Consider the following 15,970-nt stretch of genomic DNA (forward strand, 5'->3'; position numbering starts at 1 on the left):
GCGTGTGTGAAGGTGTGTAGCATATAGAGTGTATCATAAAAACAGTGATATTTAAATATACATACACATTTAGTTCTACCACACAGTTGTGTTAATATTTGCTTAAATATATTATATGTATATATATATTTTTTTTTTTTTGCTTTAAGCTTAGGTTTAATAAACGTAGTAAAATAACAAAAAAAACAAAACAAATTGTAAAACAATTTAATAAAACATACATACATATTTGTAAAAAGACTGATATAGATTTACCTAATTGTGTTTAAACTTAAAACCCTAATTAAAAAGTGATAGCACTTTTTTAAATATATTTTAGTTGTTTAAAAAATATATAATCAAACACTTTAGAGAAAAATAAGTAACACAAAATATGTATAGATTATAAAAAATTTAAAAATAAGTTGAGAATTGCGAAAAGCAAAGCACGTAGAGTGAAAATGCTTTAACAACAAAATGCGACAAAAATGACGACCAACATTGCACCTTTAGTATTTGTTTTGTTTTTGCTTTAATAATAGTTATAGCAAGTTTAAATCTGGCTTAACAGTCACTAAATTTGTTTAATCATTTGCAAGGTTGCGCGCTTAGTTTTATAGAAAAAAAATATTTTTATTTAGATTTTTATAACTTGGTTTTTTGTTTTGTTCGCTAAATGTTATTCAAAAGATTTTTAGCTATTTTTTTTACTATTTTTTTATTATCATTTTTTATTTTTAATGAAAATGCTCGCTTTTACTTTGCATTGTATAGTCTCATACAAAACATTTGGCGAAAAGCGCACACACTCGTTACATATATTTGACAACTCCCGAGTTTTGGTTTTCGTGTAATGCCATATAAAAATTTGTTTGCAAGTCATCATGGAAAAAGTCTACGCCTAATCTTTCATTTGATGAAGTTATCAAAAGACCTTCGAAAAATAGCTCAATAACAAAAATGTAAAGCAAGCAACTAACTTTAAGCAAAGTGAGTACTTTGATTTTTTTCGGAATTTGTACAAAATGTAAAAATAACATTTATTGCCGATTTGTTTATTTTTATAGGCCTTTTTATAATTGTGCACCATTTTTGCTCGTAAATATTTTTTTAAATTTAATTTACACAATAAATTTCACCAAACTTTTTTCGTTTACTAAATTTTGATTTCCCGGAAATCCAACTCGAAATTCACTTATTAAACGCTTAAGTCTTCGGTAAGCAATATCTACGATAATATCCAAATACTCCCGCATATTAGTTATGCAGAAACATCTTATGTTGCCATCAGTTTCGGCATTTCACTTTCCATTTGCTTATTCGCTTGTTAGCTGCACTTCGTACACTAACAATTCTCAACGCAAGTACCTTAGAAGCACAAATCTATGGTGCTGTGCACTGGGCCACTACAGTGCTAAACAACACCGATATCCATACATACATATGTAACTACGCTTTTTTGCCAATGCACACACATTCATACTTGTTAATCACCATAGAAATGTTATGTGAAAAATATTTTGTTGATTAGTTAGAGAATTTAAAAGAATTTGAACTTTGTTTTGTTGTTTGTTGTTGTGTTTTAATTGTGTAACACAGCACAATGCACGCAATAGCTGCACGCTCACCAGCCTTTGTGCTTATGCATCTGACTGCGCAGCGGGCCTTCACTGCTCTCAGACTCTAAAATGCTGCCACTGCGCTTAGCTCATCAATCGCCATCTTCAGAGCTATTGCCCAAGCCACCTGCTACCACAGGCAGGCCACACAAACTACAGCCGCTTTTCCAGCTGATTCAACATTGCTGTTGGTTCTGCATAATTCACCGTCAATTGCAATTCGACCCCACCGCCGCCGCTGTCCGGTTGTTGCTCCTGCGGCTGCTGCAACTGCAGCTGTAGCTGCTGAAAATGTGTTGTTTCTGTCACTGCGAAGTTTTCCAAGGCGAATTGTTGTTGCTGCTGCTGCAAATGCACGTCATATTCATTCTTGATATTGATGAGCTGCTCGGCCTGTCGCTGATGCTCTACAAAGATGGCGTCCAATTTGTGGTTGAAGGCGTATGGCACCACAGTTTTGGGCAGCAGACGTGCATGTTGTTGACTTAACGTGCGTGCGTTCTGTTGTATGCTCTGCAGCGACTGGTCGATGTTCTCTAGGGAATTACTGATGACGGCATGTATCTCAGCCGGCTTGGTAATAATCGACGTTGGCAACAGTTCGGGTGATGAGTTGACCGGAATGGCTGTTTGACAACGTTTTGCCGGACTGACACTCTCTTCAAGCGTGGTGCTACAGTTAATGCTGTTGCTATTAATGCTGGTGGCTGTACTACTGGATGCTGCTGGACGCAATCGTTTCAGCACGGACATGGGTTGTTGCAACGCATCGTTAGCACCATTGCAGTTATATGCGGCGGTCATATGCGCGCTTGAAGTGGTTGGCTGCGGTGGTGCCGTTAGACGCTGTTCGAGCACACTGCGTGGCGACTTCGGTGATGGACGCTGAGGCGGTGACTGCGGTGCGCATGTCAATGGCGCGCTTGTGGATGCTTGTGTATTTAGTTGGAGCACTGTCGGCCGTTGTGTAATGGTCGCTGGCGCTGTGTTGGAGTGAATGGAAGTGGGCGGTACGGCGCCCATGTGATCGCCGAAATCATCACCTAAATCGATGCTGCTTGCTGGCGATAGCGACAAGTCACTGCTGGTAACGCTGTGCGGACTTTTCATTTGGTTGAGATTTTTTTGCATATTTTTAGCCACCGTCACATTTACAACCGACACAGATTGGGAAATTGAGCTTTTAACCGAGGCGGGTTCAGGCGGAACAAGTGATAGAGGCGGCGTCTTTGCATACCGCACATTATCCGCCTGTGTGGTAGTGTCTTCACCACAACCCGTACCGCTACCGTTATCATGGCGTGGTTGTAAATTATCTATTAAATAAAGTACAATGCGCTCTAGTTGCTGGGGATTCTCCGATGCAGGTACATCCAGCAGCGAATTGCTAGGTATCTTTGTTTTGATAATCGTTGAGAATTTATCTTTCATTTGTTGCAACCGTCGACGGCCCTCCTCCTCGTCTAGCAGCGTGTTGATGCAAACAAAAGAGTACACATTACGGGATTTATCTGCGACGTCGATGTAGCCAATCGAATGCAAATATATAAAGCGACCATTGGCTGTGAGTAGTCGATAGTAGCTTTCGCCTCTATCTTCGTTATTGTCGTACATTTGGCGGAGCGCCACAATCACCCAACGCACATCGTCCTGATGCATAAATGAGAAAGGGCTGAGGTTGAAGACCTGGAAGAGGTAAGAAAATTTATGCGAAACAAAAAAAAAAATTTTAAAGTTAATTCGAAAATTTTATAAAAAAAAGCTATGAAATGTTTTAAAATCTTTAAGCTGTCAATGATGTGATAGCACCCCAAAATAATCTGCTTAATCTTCAATTCGCCTTCTGATTTCTCACATAAAGAATAACAACTAAAGGCTGGGTTTGGGTCACTATGGTTACGCTCAAGGCACCACTGCTGTAAAATGGCTGCATATAAGCGAACTTACGAAGTGCCCTCTAACCCATTTTGTCAATTGGGCCATCATTTACCGTCCGGCTATAACTGTAATAATAATGGCTATTGTATGGCGCATACAACTTATAACCTGGCACATTACAAGGATAGTAGATCCTACATTACCGAAACGATCCGGATTTGTATCCGGCCAAGGACTGTCACTCTAGCAATAGTCCCCAAACATTTATGGAGAATGCTTACATTGCTACAACTTCAGAAACTTCTAACCGTATACCGTAGCGGAATGGGTTTGGGCGTGAATACCATACGGTAGTACCCGGCCTCGAAACACCAAAATGATAGAAAAACATACAGGAGACGCCCCTCGGCAGGCGATAGTAAACCATCATCATCACAGCATCAGAGTTCGGTGTGAACCATTGCTTCCGTTATAATTCGCATCCACGGCACACGGTTTTCAGTTTCTCCTTTGCCACCGGATATACCCATAGTTCGTATGTCTTCTTTGCCATCTCTCCATCTCTTTCTTGGCCGACCTCTTCTTCTACCGCCTTATGAGTTCGCTTGAACGTATCTGTTAACATTTGCTCCTCTGATAAGTGTGTCTAACTCGTCATTGTACCGAATGCGGTAAGTATCATCTTCAAATCATACAAGACCATATATCTTTCTGAGAATTAAAAGACGCACGCTAGGAATTGGAGATGAGCTCGGAAAAGCACCCAACAAAGGATGTAAGCGCCCTTTTATGTTTCCACACCAATATAAACCATTCAATTTCAAATTCAAATGTAAGCTTGAAGGATATATGAGCATCGCGACGCTATTCGAACTTTGCCCAAAGTGTGCTCATAGGTCACCCACCCCCACCAATGTCAACGAGATAAAACCCTTACGTGATATGAGAGCTGATTCACGCTAAGCTAAGTTTTGAATGTTATAAGCGAATAAAAAATTGTTTATCACTACCCTGACCACCTGGATATTGGAGACGTAGGCCTTGCACAGATAACAGTGAGTTTTACTTTACTGCGACTAACCGAATTTATTATCCAACCAAAAGCTGTCATTTCAGCAGCATTCCCCACAAAGTACGTGGAAATGTTCCATGCTGTTATAAAAACCACAACTCTGACACCGAATTAAGTATGTAATAAAAGAGCCGGAAATAGCAAAAGTATCTTTGAAGGTTGTATGTCCATACGTACATTGCTATTATTAGTTGTTCTATTTGAATATGATTGTATGTAAAATCTATATACATATATAAAAGAAAGTCATGTTAGTTACACTATTTATAACTCGAGAACGGCTGAACCGATTTGGCTGAAAATTGGTGGAGAGGTAGCTTAGAACCAGGAGAAGGACATACATAGGATACTTTTTATCCCATTCGAACGCGTTTCCGTGAAGTCACTATAAAATGTGGTATAACAAAAACGCATCTGATATGGAATAACAAAACGCATATGACAGCTAAACGTAATTTTGTCTATGGTTAAGTAGAAAATTTGATAATATAAATTTTGTCAGAAATACATAATCACAGTAATTTGCATTCTCTTTGAATCATCATTATCAATACCGCGACCAAGACCATCGAATCTTTCCCGACAAAACCGTAATGCAAGATGGATACGAAACATTGCGAATGAAATGACTGAAGAAGCACAAGGAATTGCCCGTGAAGAGCGCCACGTGGAACGGCTCGGTTGGCAATGCGAGATCGTCGAGCGAATAACAAAGATCAACAAGTAGATCAAGTGCTGATTTGAATCGAGCAGCGTTTCGATATGATTGCAACACTGATTACTGCTTGCATCCTAGCGTTTGCATTGGGCCAATGAACGTTGTTTGCGAGTATTGTGGCGCATTGAAGTTTTCCGGAGAAACGCACGGATTGTACTGCCTTAGTGGAAGAGTGAAATTGCCATTATTGACTGATTGAATGGTTGAGTGAGCGAGCAATGACCTAATGACCTAAACTACATAATTCAAAATGATATCATTGGAACAATGCATTCATTCAAATCCATTGACTGTGTAACAAACGAAGATGAAGCCACCAACTATCCAATTGAATTTGTAAACTCCTTGGATGTGCCTGGCTTACCCCCACACAATTTACGCCTAAAAGATGGCTCCGTAGTAATCATGCTTCGAAACATAAGCCCACCAAAACTTTGCAACGGTACGCGTTTAGTGGTAAATAAATTGATGAACAATGTGATTTACGCGACGATACTCAAAGGAAAATTCGAAGGGGAAGAAGTTCTCATCCCGAGGATCCCGATGATCCCAACCGATCTTCCGTTTGAGTGGCATATGTGGCATGTTCACGGGTCGGAAAACCATCTGCGTTGTTTGTTCTTGCACCTGATAATAAAACCAAAAATGTCCTGTATCACAAGGTGCTTAACTGAAGAGTGAAGTCTATTAAAGCTTCATTGAAATACTTGATTAATAAAAAAATGTACTTAATAAAACCAAAAATCTGATTTTTTATTGCCTCTAGCGCCGGGTCAGCTAGTATAAAATAAATTAAATATGGTCGAAATACTTGAGCTACAGTCTACGTTCTAACCGCCCACTGCGATTGTTAAATTATCTACGAAGGACTTAAAATAAATAAGACATTTGTACACACACATACATACATTTTTAAGTAAAGTTTCACCAACTGTGAATGGCCTGCTAAATCCATCGACTTCTCAATGCTATCTTGTTTACGTCTATTGTATAATAAAACTTACACAAATAAACAAACGTTAAACAACACCGTAGCTGGGTGCGCTTGTGCATGGCATTTTGATTACTACCCCAAACGTTATAGGTTCAGTTTTTACTTGATCTTTAAACTGATAATTCGATAATAATGATAGTTTTCAATAGATAAGCAATGCTTTTTTAATACCTTTAATTCCATGAAAATTCGGGAAAGCTTAAAATATTAGGTGAAGTAAAAATCACTTTCCTCATCTACATATTCCCCTTCACCTTTGCTCTTGCATTAAGAATTTAAGCTTCCACTTATCCTTGTCATTTTAGCTTTACGCATTTATATTAGTATTCTTATTTTTGCCTTAAACCTTTTGTTCATCTACATATTTACACATTTACTTTCATCCTTGCATTAATCTAAATTTAAGCTTTTCTCTTTAACCACTGTTTAACTCGTTTCTTTAATTCATATCATTATTAAAGCATACATTTAGGAGGTCTATGAAAACCAACTAACCCGACAAAAGTCAATTCGTCAATTCGAGCGCCATAAATCTAAAGAGAAACTGGGCCTCAGCGAGTCAAGTTTATGAGGTCCGTGATGTAATTACTATGTTCGTAAGTAGTTATGCTTGATTGTTCGAATCAAATACTGTACATACATTTGCATGCATGAAAGCATACATACATATATTCCATTTGATTTTGTATAGCGTCACCACATTAATCTATGTTTGCATATGTATATGTATGTAGATTATATAGCTACACGATATCAGCCCCTACAGTGAATACATTCTCCCAGAGGGGTCACGGACTGCTATTAAGAAAATTGTTTTATTTACAAGCTCTTGAGTGATATGGCAAAAAGTATTAAGAATGCATAAAAGAAAAAAATAGTTGCACATAAACATCTACATAATTCTATTTCTAACAAACGTACAGCATTTTAATAGCGCTGACGATATGTAGTATGTATGTATGTAGTAAACAATGAATAACATCCATGTACACATGTGTATGTAAGTACACACATACATATACATATATGTCCACATCCACGTATGGGAGGAAGTGTTCGTTTTTTGTAGGGCACTTTAAGCGCTACACATCGCCACTAAACTGAATTCTTCTAAATTTGGTTTATGATAATTATTTTCCTACTTATCTGTGTCTATATTTATTAGTTATCTATGAATTATTCTTTAACTGCGCATCTGGAATAGCAATTTTTGACCGCTTTGTGTTTTTTTGTTTTTGTGTTTTCAATGTTAGACTGCTAACTACCCACTATGTAACAAAATTAAATTTCGGTCATAAAAATTTAACGTCTCTCAGTCGGTTGGGTTGAAAACACTTGACAAAACCTGTTTGTAAAACGAACAGAAAATTCAAATTTTGTCACTAAATTTTTTAATGGAAGCCTGAAAACCGGAGTGTTTTTTTATTTTGTTTTCCATTGAATTTGGCCGAATACTTGACAGTGCGAGTGAATGCCTTCACTGATGAGCTGAACAACAAATAAATATATTAAATATGGTATTTTATAAATGTGTGACTAATTCATTATATTAATCCAGCAAGTAAATTTGACAACGAAAAAAAAAACGATATTCCCAACGTGCGAATGTAAATAGAGCGATGAGAGAAGAAAGAGAGATACAAGCAAATATATATAGCGAAAATTGTTTTCATCATACACAATTGAAGATACATTTTTTTATTTCGTTATTTATTATTATATTTTATGCTTGGATGTTCTCTGTTTTCCTCTTTGCACCTATGAACATACAAATGTTAGAATGTATGTATCGGTTGAACGATAAGCTGCACTGTTTATTAAGTATATTTTTAATAATAATATGTACATAAATCTCACTTATATGCCATATTCACTCACTGATAAGACACAAGGGAAACATACCAACAAAACAAAAGAGCACTGCGAGCAATCGACCGACCGAACCTACCCGAAGCAATACCGTACAACTAGCATTAAAGTACCTATGACCTTAACCCGAACTTTGCACTTGCCTACTTCCCTAATTTGTCTAATTAGCCATCACAGCACTGATACGACTTGTGTTTATTCAGCGAAGCACAGCATTTAATGATAAACCGGCTTACCTCCTTTTTCATATAGCCAGCTACCAGCCCTATTCGTTGATCACAGTCAACAATACGTCCATCGATTAAATGCCTCGTTCGGTATTCCAATCGCCCATTATCGTTCGAAAAGTAGTTTATTATCTTTGGTGATCGTATAATCCGTGCCATCGCCACAAGCACTACATCATTGCCACTAATGCCGTGCATCGCTGCCTGTGCAATGACGTCGTGCTGCATCATATGCAGGCCGACGCTCCCATTGTTACGCGTCCGCCGTATTAACTGTGACACAATGGGGAATGTTCCGGCTGAGCAGGAGTAATCGCTGCGCCGAAAGCAGCCGTCAAATTTCATCAACTCGTACTTTCGGGTTGCTTCCGTCCGCGTACCTGCCCGCGCTAACCGTACTGTGAAAGTGCGCCGATCGTTACGCAAGCGTCGATCAATGTCATTTAAGTAGGCATCTGTGTGTTCGGGGCTGTTACTGCGATGTGTCTGCTGTGTCGTTTCCTGCTGGTAATAATCCCCCGCTGAACAGTCAGACTCTAAAGCTTCATCGTCCTCATTACCTGATGACGGGTGATGTAGTCTATATTCATTGCTACTGCGGAATAACGCTTCCATGTCACGTGGTATTAATTGCTGTAGCAGACGCGATTGGTCGTCTGGATGTGTAATGCTTAGTATGTTTTGGCCATGGAGATCGGATTGACAATGACCGAGTAGTTGCTCTATGCTTGCCGATATGACAACGATTTGGCCATGACATGTTAATGTTATGAAGAAACTGTCCAGCAAATCTGTGAGAGCATCCGTGAATTGAGGCGCCTCGGTTAGCTCTGCCATGTGGCCACTCCTCGGCCTCCGTGGCACAGACTTACCAAATACGTATTGTAATCGTAATCCATGCGTTGCGGAGCGCAAAATGCCGGTCTTGTCTGGACGGCGTGTTGAACTCGCAACATGCGGCACCATGGAGGCTAGCTCCTGTATACTTGCATTCAGTTTGTCTCTTCGATTCTTCTCGGCTAAATTGCGAGCCTCCCGACTGCTGTGCGCACCACCTACCACACCGCCTTCCGAAACGATTTCCGCCTCAGCTGCTGCCATATTTGTCAGCAATTACGCCGCCTCACTGACAATGTTCACCTGTGATTTATTTGATTTGTTTCTGCGTTTGTTTTCCTGTTTTTTATCCGCTATGGCTGCTGGAAGTCACACGCCATTCCTTCGCACTCTGCCTTTACACCGTTCTAAGCAATATTCGTCGTCTTTTTTCTCAAGGTCTCACTTCTATGGGTCTGCTTTCTCCCGTCATACCGCACCTCCCCTTACGATCTTTTCGTTGTTTTCTTTCTCACTTTTCTTTTTTTCTTACTTGGTTGCGTGTCCGTTCTCTCTTTTTTTCTATGTACTTCTCGCCAGCGATCTAATAGGACACTAATCAAATTTCTCGCGCGTTTCTAATCTCACATAGATTCTTGATAATAGTTTTCACTAATTTAGACGACTTTTCGCTATTACATTTCCACTTTTATCAATCACCCGAAATGGAAAATTTTTGTTTTGTTATGTCTTCTTCTTGCATTTGCTTCTCTCACAATCTGCGCAGGCTTAACAATGTTGCTGATGAAACGGATGAGCAAATATCAGTACAAAAGCAAAATGCAGGGCGATTCACAAGAAAATATATGAGATGGTTTAGGGGATTTTCTACAAATTCAAACCAAATTAAGTTTGAAAAAATTTACAAAAAATGATTGGAGTGCTGGAAAAGTAATATGTGGATTTGGACCATAAATAACACCACCATAAGGAAGAACTGCATGTACTGACCTCAAATAAAAATTATATTTCAATTAGTTGATTAATATTGGTAGTTTTAAAGTATTTTCACAATATTTTTCAATAATAATTCTTTGAAGTATTTTATTATGAATTGAACATATGTTTTGTAAATCTGTTTATATTAAAATTAATTTAGTTGGCATTCCCCTAACGCCCTGTTTTCTTGACATTACGTTTTCTGCTGCTATTTTGTACAAGTAATTTTTTTTACAATTTTCGACAAATGCAATTTTCTACGAAAGTGCAATGTATAAAAGATTTTATGGAAATGATTCAATTTAGAATCAAAAAATAATTTATACGGCCAGAGTAACGTAGCGCAATGTCGCGGCCTTCGCCTATTTCTGCCGAGCCCAGTTCGCCTGTGCAAAAAGTGTGGAAACCAGAATGTAAGCAGTTTAATTATTTGAGTCCTTCTCCACTTCTAATCCGCATCTTTGTAGTGTATAAAATTCAATTAGAAGCGCCTACTCCCAAACCCTTGCATCGCACATGTCCTTTGCCCGCCAGCATTACTAGTGAAAGCCATTGTTATGGGCCGGAATATCATGGTGTAATAGGCCACCTAGAAGCCGAGCAACTTTTGTCCAATAAGCCTGATGGCACTTACATGCTACGCCGAAGTCCAAATGCTATCGATTATTTCACATTGAGCGTACGTTTCAACAATCGTGCAAAGCACTTCAAGATTTATTATAAGCGTGGCAAAGGACATTATTTACAAGAACAATCCAAACACTACGATACAATTCATGATCTGGTCGCCGATGGATTGGTTAATTTTTATATGCAATTGCACGCCGCACCAATTATACTGCAAATCAATCAGCAGACACGGAATTGCTACCAACAGAGCCCATATATGACGCTTAATCGTCGAAAGTTAAGAGCACTTTCTCATGAACTGGGTAGGTCAATTGTGACGGCGAAAAGTAATTGCGAAGCGGAGCAAAACGCAAATGCGGATTTAAATGACATCTCGAACAGTACTAAGCCAATTCAACATAATGATAACTCTATTGTGGCGAAAGATTCAAGTGACACTGCTGATTCCATACTGCCACTAGTTTACGAAAAGGTGCACACCTTCCGAGTGCACAATTTTAAAGGACTCAATTGGTGTGAGTTTTGTGCAAATTTTCTTTGGGGTTTTACAGCACAGGGCATGAAGTGTGAGGCGTGTGGATTTATGGCGCATTTCAAATGCGCAGAACTTGTGCCGGCTAAATGTGTGCCGGATATGAAGCGTATACGTGGTGTGTTTGGTACTGATTTGACGACGGTGGTGCAGCTGTACCAATCTAGCATACCATTCGTTGTGCGACGTTGCGTGGAAGAGGTGGAGGCGCGTGGCATGCTACAGGAGGGTATTTATCGCGTGTCTGGGTTTGCCGATGAAATAGACGCACTCAAGTTGGCGCTGGACCGCGATGGTGAGAAAACGGACATGTCGGAGGCAGCTTACGGCAATGTTAATGTTATAGCAGGCACTTTAAAACTCTATCTACGGCTGCTGCCAGTACCGCTTATAACGTTCCAAGCTTATCCGAGCTTTATGCAAGCAGCAAGTAATTAACTACAAAAACAATATACATATATATATATAAACAAAATACATCGCTTCGTTTCTTGGTTATTCAACAAATTATTTTTGCTTTTAGGAACTTCCAATGCTGTCGAGCAGATAAAAAATATGACTGACTCGGCTAAGCGTTTGCCGCCAGCGCATTATAATTGCCTGAAATTCATGGCAGAGCATTTAAAAAGGTAACTTTAAATAATAGGCAGTTAACAGTTTGTTTATTTACGACCTTTTATTCATTTTAGAGTTTCTTCTCATTATGCCGCCAACAAAATGAATGAACACAACTTGGCCACCGTATTTGCGCCAACACTAATTGCTACTCCACAGCATATGACTAATTTAACGGAAGAGATTTTTATGTTATCTACATTAATTGCGAACTGCAGTGACATTTTCGTTTAGTCTCGTATTTTGTGCACTTTTGTCAGAGTGTAATTTTGCAAAATGAAAGAAATGTTAGGGATAAGTGCAACCAGTGGCTCAAAGTAGACAGAAACTGAACAGTTTTAGGCAAAAAATTAACTTCAAAAGTTTTTGAAGGGAGAGATGAATATATTTTTCTCTCGAAGAATTATTTACAAATTCGTTCCAAACAGCAGATGCCGAGAACCATGAATTTATGATTATAAAAATTAGTTGTCGAATATTTAAAACAAATTTTACACATTCTTAAATTCCATACAACTTTTTTATATGTAAAACCAAAGTATTTTTTACGTAGAGGAATAAAATCCAATTTTTAAGATACGTATTAGAAAACGTTGCCATATAATTTTCAGTGAGGGTGAAAACTGCAATTGGGCTAATCATTTTGACATTTGAACACCATTTCCTTAATTTTGATAGATAACAGATATTTGTCTTTTTAATAGATTTTTACTAAAAATCGATGATAAATCGAGTATATCAAAAGAATGCAGAAAGATAGAACACAGGCGTAAACATTAAAGGCAAATAATACTCAATGAGTAATCATTCTTGGGCGGGGTTGACAAACAAAATTCGTTCTCTAAATAACAGTATATACATATTTACAGAAAATATGGTGTAGTATTTTGATGTGGTATAACTCGATCCGTTTCTGGCACCGCATTGAAAATACTGGTTGTACGATCTTTGACGTTTTTGAAATTTAAAATCGCAGCCACATTGCCACAGCGATAGCAATAGTTCGGCGCCGACCACACCGTTACAAGTTTACTATCAAACATGTATTTAATGCCCTCGTTGACAAGCTGATGTGCGCGACATATTAGCTCTAAATTATTGATATACATGAAATCTTTGGTAACTAACTGACCAAACAGCCAACCAGCGCCACGAGGGCTTTGACCCCTGAAAATAAAATTAAAGATAAAATATAATATAATAAAATATATATCAGCATACCATAGATCCATATCCTCTGGATCTGACCAAACCAGATCACAGAATGCACCTTTGTAGGGAATTTCGCCATTGCGGTCAATTGTGCGTATTTGATCGAGTGTGATTATTTCAGGACTTAGACCACCATGCACACAAAGCACTTCTTCATCAATAATCTAAGATGTGAGCGCATCAATTTAAATGCTTATTACAATCAACAAGTTATGAAACATACCGCAGCGATAGTCAGCAAATCAAATACTTTGCAACAATATTTCCATGCATTAGCGTTACCATACTTGGTGAAGCATTCATCGAAAAAGCCATAAACTTTGGTAATTTGTCGCGATTCATGATTGCCACGTAATAATGTAATGCGATCGGGATAACGTGCCTGTAAATGTTGAGAAAACGAAGAATAAAATTAAGTGTGCCAACCACATAATCAACACCCATTGGTGATGCCCACCTTCAGCGTAAGCAGACGTGTCAATGTTTCGAGACTGTAGTACCCACGATCGACAAAATCACCCATAAAGATATAGTTAGTGTCGGGTATTTGACCACCTGTACGAAATAGTTCTTCCAGATCGTAGAATTGCCCATGTATATCTCCACAGACCGTGACGGGCGTGCTAACTGGTTGTATATTGGACTCCTCGAGCAAAATCTCAGACACGATATCACACAGTTTCTTCAAGTCATTCTCTGGCAGGTATTTACACTCCTTCACTGTTTCTATCCACTTGTCGAGATCTGGCATTGTATTTGCGTATTTTTTTGTTCTTTATTTTATGTTCTAAGCGGTTTTACTAAGATTATTTAGAGAATAATTCTAATAAGTTTGGGCGATTTTATGCTGTCACGGGCCAAAAGTATTGTTTTAGCATAGTGTCGCTGATGACAATGAGAAACGTCAAAATGTTTCTTTATATGTGCTGCTTTTTGACGGCAGCTCATTCTCAATAGTGTACTGTAACTTCAACAAACTTTAAAATAGAATATGTGTTGCACTTGAAAAATATATACAAACTTAAACTAAAAAATTTTAAAATAAAATCGTATTCTGATGCTTTATTATATAGGGTTTTTCAGTAAGAGCGCTTCAACTCAATTTTCGACCACTCTTTTGCATAAATCGGCCGAAATTCCAGCAATTTCGCGTTCAATATTGGCTCTGAGCTCACAAATCGTCGCCGGCTTGTTACTGTAGACCAATGACTTCACAGAACCTCAAAACGGGACGGCTTGTTAAATGGACCGTAAAATCGTCGTAATGCTCTTAAAGTAGCAGCAACAGAACGATTATTTTCATAAAAAATTTGCACGATTTGCAATCGTTGCTCAAGTGTGTAGCGTTCCATGATGAAATGTATACTAATGAAGTTTACAAATGACAAGCGAAAAATAAAAAATATTGCGTAGTTCGCCCTCCCTATCGGAAAAAAGTTGAAGCGCACCTATTGCATAACCCTATATTAGTATCTATTGCACACTGAAATTATCCGATTACGATTCACGCATCGTAAACTACTTAATACATACAAAATTTTTATTAATGGTTTTCATTTATGAAGAATATAAAGAAAATTTCTGAAATATTCACAATACATCGTATTGTAAATCAACAATATTCTACAAAACGGCAAATAAACTAAAGACTTGGTTATTATTTTTGACGAAAGCCCAGCTTTAAAAAATTTGTTATTGCGAAGTCTTACTCTGTTCTTGGTTATTTATGTCGTAATGTTGTGAAGTTTACTGATCCGTGCACGCTAAAAACTTTGTCTTGAAGTTTTGTGCGTTCTCATCTCGAAAATACAGTCTTTGTTTGGATACCTTACTTGAAGTTTACACGAGTCAGTTTTACTAATACATTCATAGTTCTCTCATTGTCTTCGTTATTGTCTCTGATTTTTCAAAGACAGTTAACTTGGTTTGGCAAATGATTTGGCGTAACTAGCCAATTTGGCGACTTTTCGTTGTGATTCGCGAAAGAAAATGAACCTAATCACAAAAGAGCGCGCAACTTGTCGAAGTCAACGCAAGTAATTTTCAACGAAATGATACTAACGGCGGTTGCTTAAAAGTGAATTGTCTTTAGACGCCTTTTTTTGACAGCTAATACGTTTTTTCAATGGTCTTCAGGGAATTGTCTGTGTAAACTCAAAGTTACCATCAACTTTCGAGTGTAGGAATAGAGCAGAGAAAAGAGAAATTTTCTCTTCGTTTCCTGAATTTTCAAACAACTATACCATCGTACAAATCTCGTCTTTTGTTGATAAATCCGAAAACTCTCGAAAGCCGTAGATCTGCATTATCATTAAATTTTGTCTTCAATGTTATTCAAGCATTCTTCTATCGGTCCAATGCTCAAACCAAATTTGCAATCAATTCTTACCCACAGCTATGCAAGAATTCAATGCCAATAGGCTTTAGTTTACTTCAACGAGTCTGTAAAAATATTGGTTCATAGACTTGAATAAATAAATAAAAACCGTATTAGTCAGTGTTAGAGAATAATTTTATGTAACACAAGTCGTATGTTATTACTACTATAGTCTTTTTGTTTTTTGTACTTGGTGATTAATTTCTGTGAATTGAATTGAATTCTTAAATTTCTCTCAAATATCAGACACGCTGTTTCATCTTAATTTTACGTAGAACGTCTATCGAAATCATAAATACATAATTATAAATTTAATAATAATAATTAATTACTTAAGTAAAAAATTTCAGAGTAATTATCGAAGATAACCCCAAAACTCAGGCTTTGTTTGTGCACAAAGCGGATTCGTAGGTACATCAGTGATGGCGCACTA

At 37.9% G+C, this 15,970-nt stretch overlaps 3 protein-coding genes across 3 annotated transcripts; 1 reads left to right on the forward strand and 2 right to left on the reverse strand.

Annotated features, from left to right (window-relative positions):
- Positions 1-218: 218 nt before the first annotated feature.
- LOC129236786 (uncharacterized) lies at positions 219-9,845 on the reverse strand. Its single transcript, XM_054871011.1, has 2 exons — positions 8,366-9,845; positions 219-3,284 (listed from the first exon to the last, which is right to left on the reverse strand). Exons 1-2 carry the CDS (start codon positions 9,455-9,457, stop codon positions 1,752-1,754), a joined length of 2,625 nt encoding a protein of 874 aa, XP_054726986.1. The 5' UTR covers positions 9,458-9,845; the 3' UTR covers positions 219-1,751.
- A 500-nt stretch (positions 9,846-10,345) lies between these two features.
- LOC129237742 (N-chimaerin) lies at positions 10,346-12,539 on the forward strand. Its single transcript, XM_054872663.1, has 4 exons — positions 10,346-10,584; positions 10,639-11,763; positions 11,857-11,962; positions 12,023-12,539. The coding sequence occupies exons 1-4, from the start codon at positions 10,518-10,520 to the stop codon at positions 12,180-12,182; spliced, it is 1,458 nt and encodes a 485-aa protein (XP_054728638.1). The 5' UTR covers positions 10,346-10,517; the 3' UTR covers positions 12,183-12,539.
- Positions 12,540-12,636: 97 nt separating this feature from the next.
- On the reverse strand, positions 12,637-14,058 carry LOC129237743 (serine/threonine-protein phosphatase 6 catalytic subunit). Its single transcript, XM_054872664.1, has 4 exons — positions 13,618-14,058; positions 13,384-13,542; positions 13,170-13,324; positions 12,637-13,115 (listed from the first exon to the last, which is right to left on the reverse strand). Exons 1-4 carry the CDS (start codon positions 13,909-13,911, stop codon positions 12,812-12,814), a joined length of 912 nt encoding a protein of 303 aa, XP_054728639.1. The 5' UTR covers positions 13,912-14,058; the 3' UTR covers positions 12,637-12,811.
- Positions 14,059-15,970: the final 1,912 nt, after the last annotated feature.

This window comes from Anastrepha obliqua, chromosome 2 (genome assembly GCF_027943255.1).
Source record: "Anastrepha obliqua isolate idAnaObli1 chromosome 2, idAnaObli1_1.0, whole genome shotgun sequence".
NCBI classification, from domain to species: Eukaryota; Metazoa; Arthropoda; class Insecta; order Diptera; family Tephritidae; genus Anastrepha; species Anastrepha obliqua.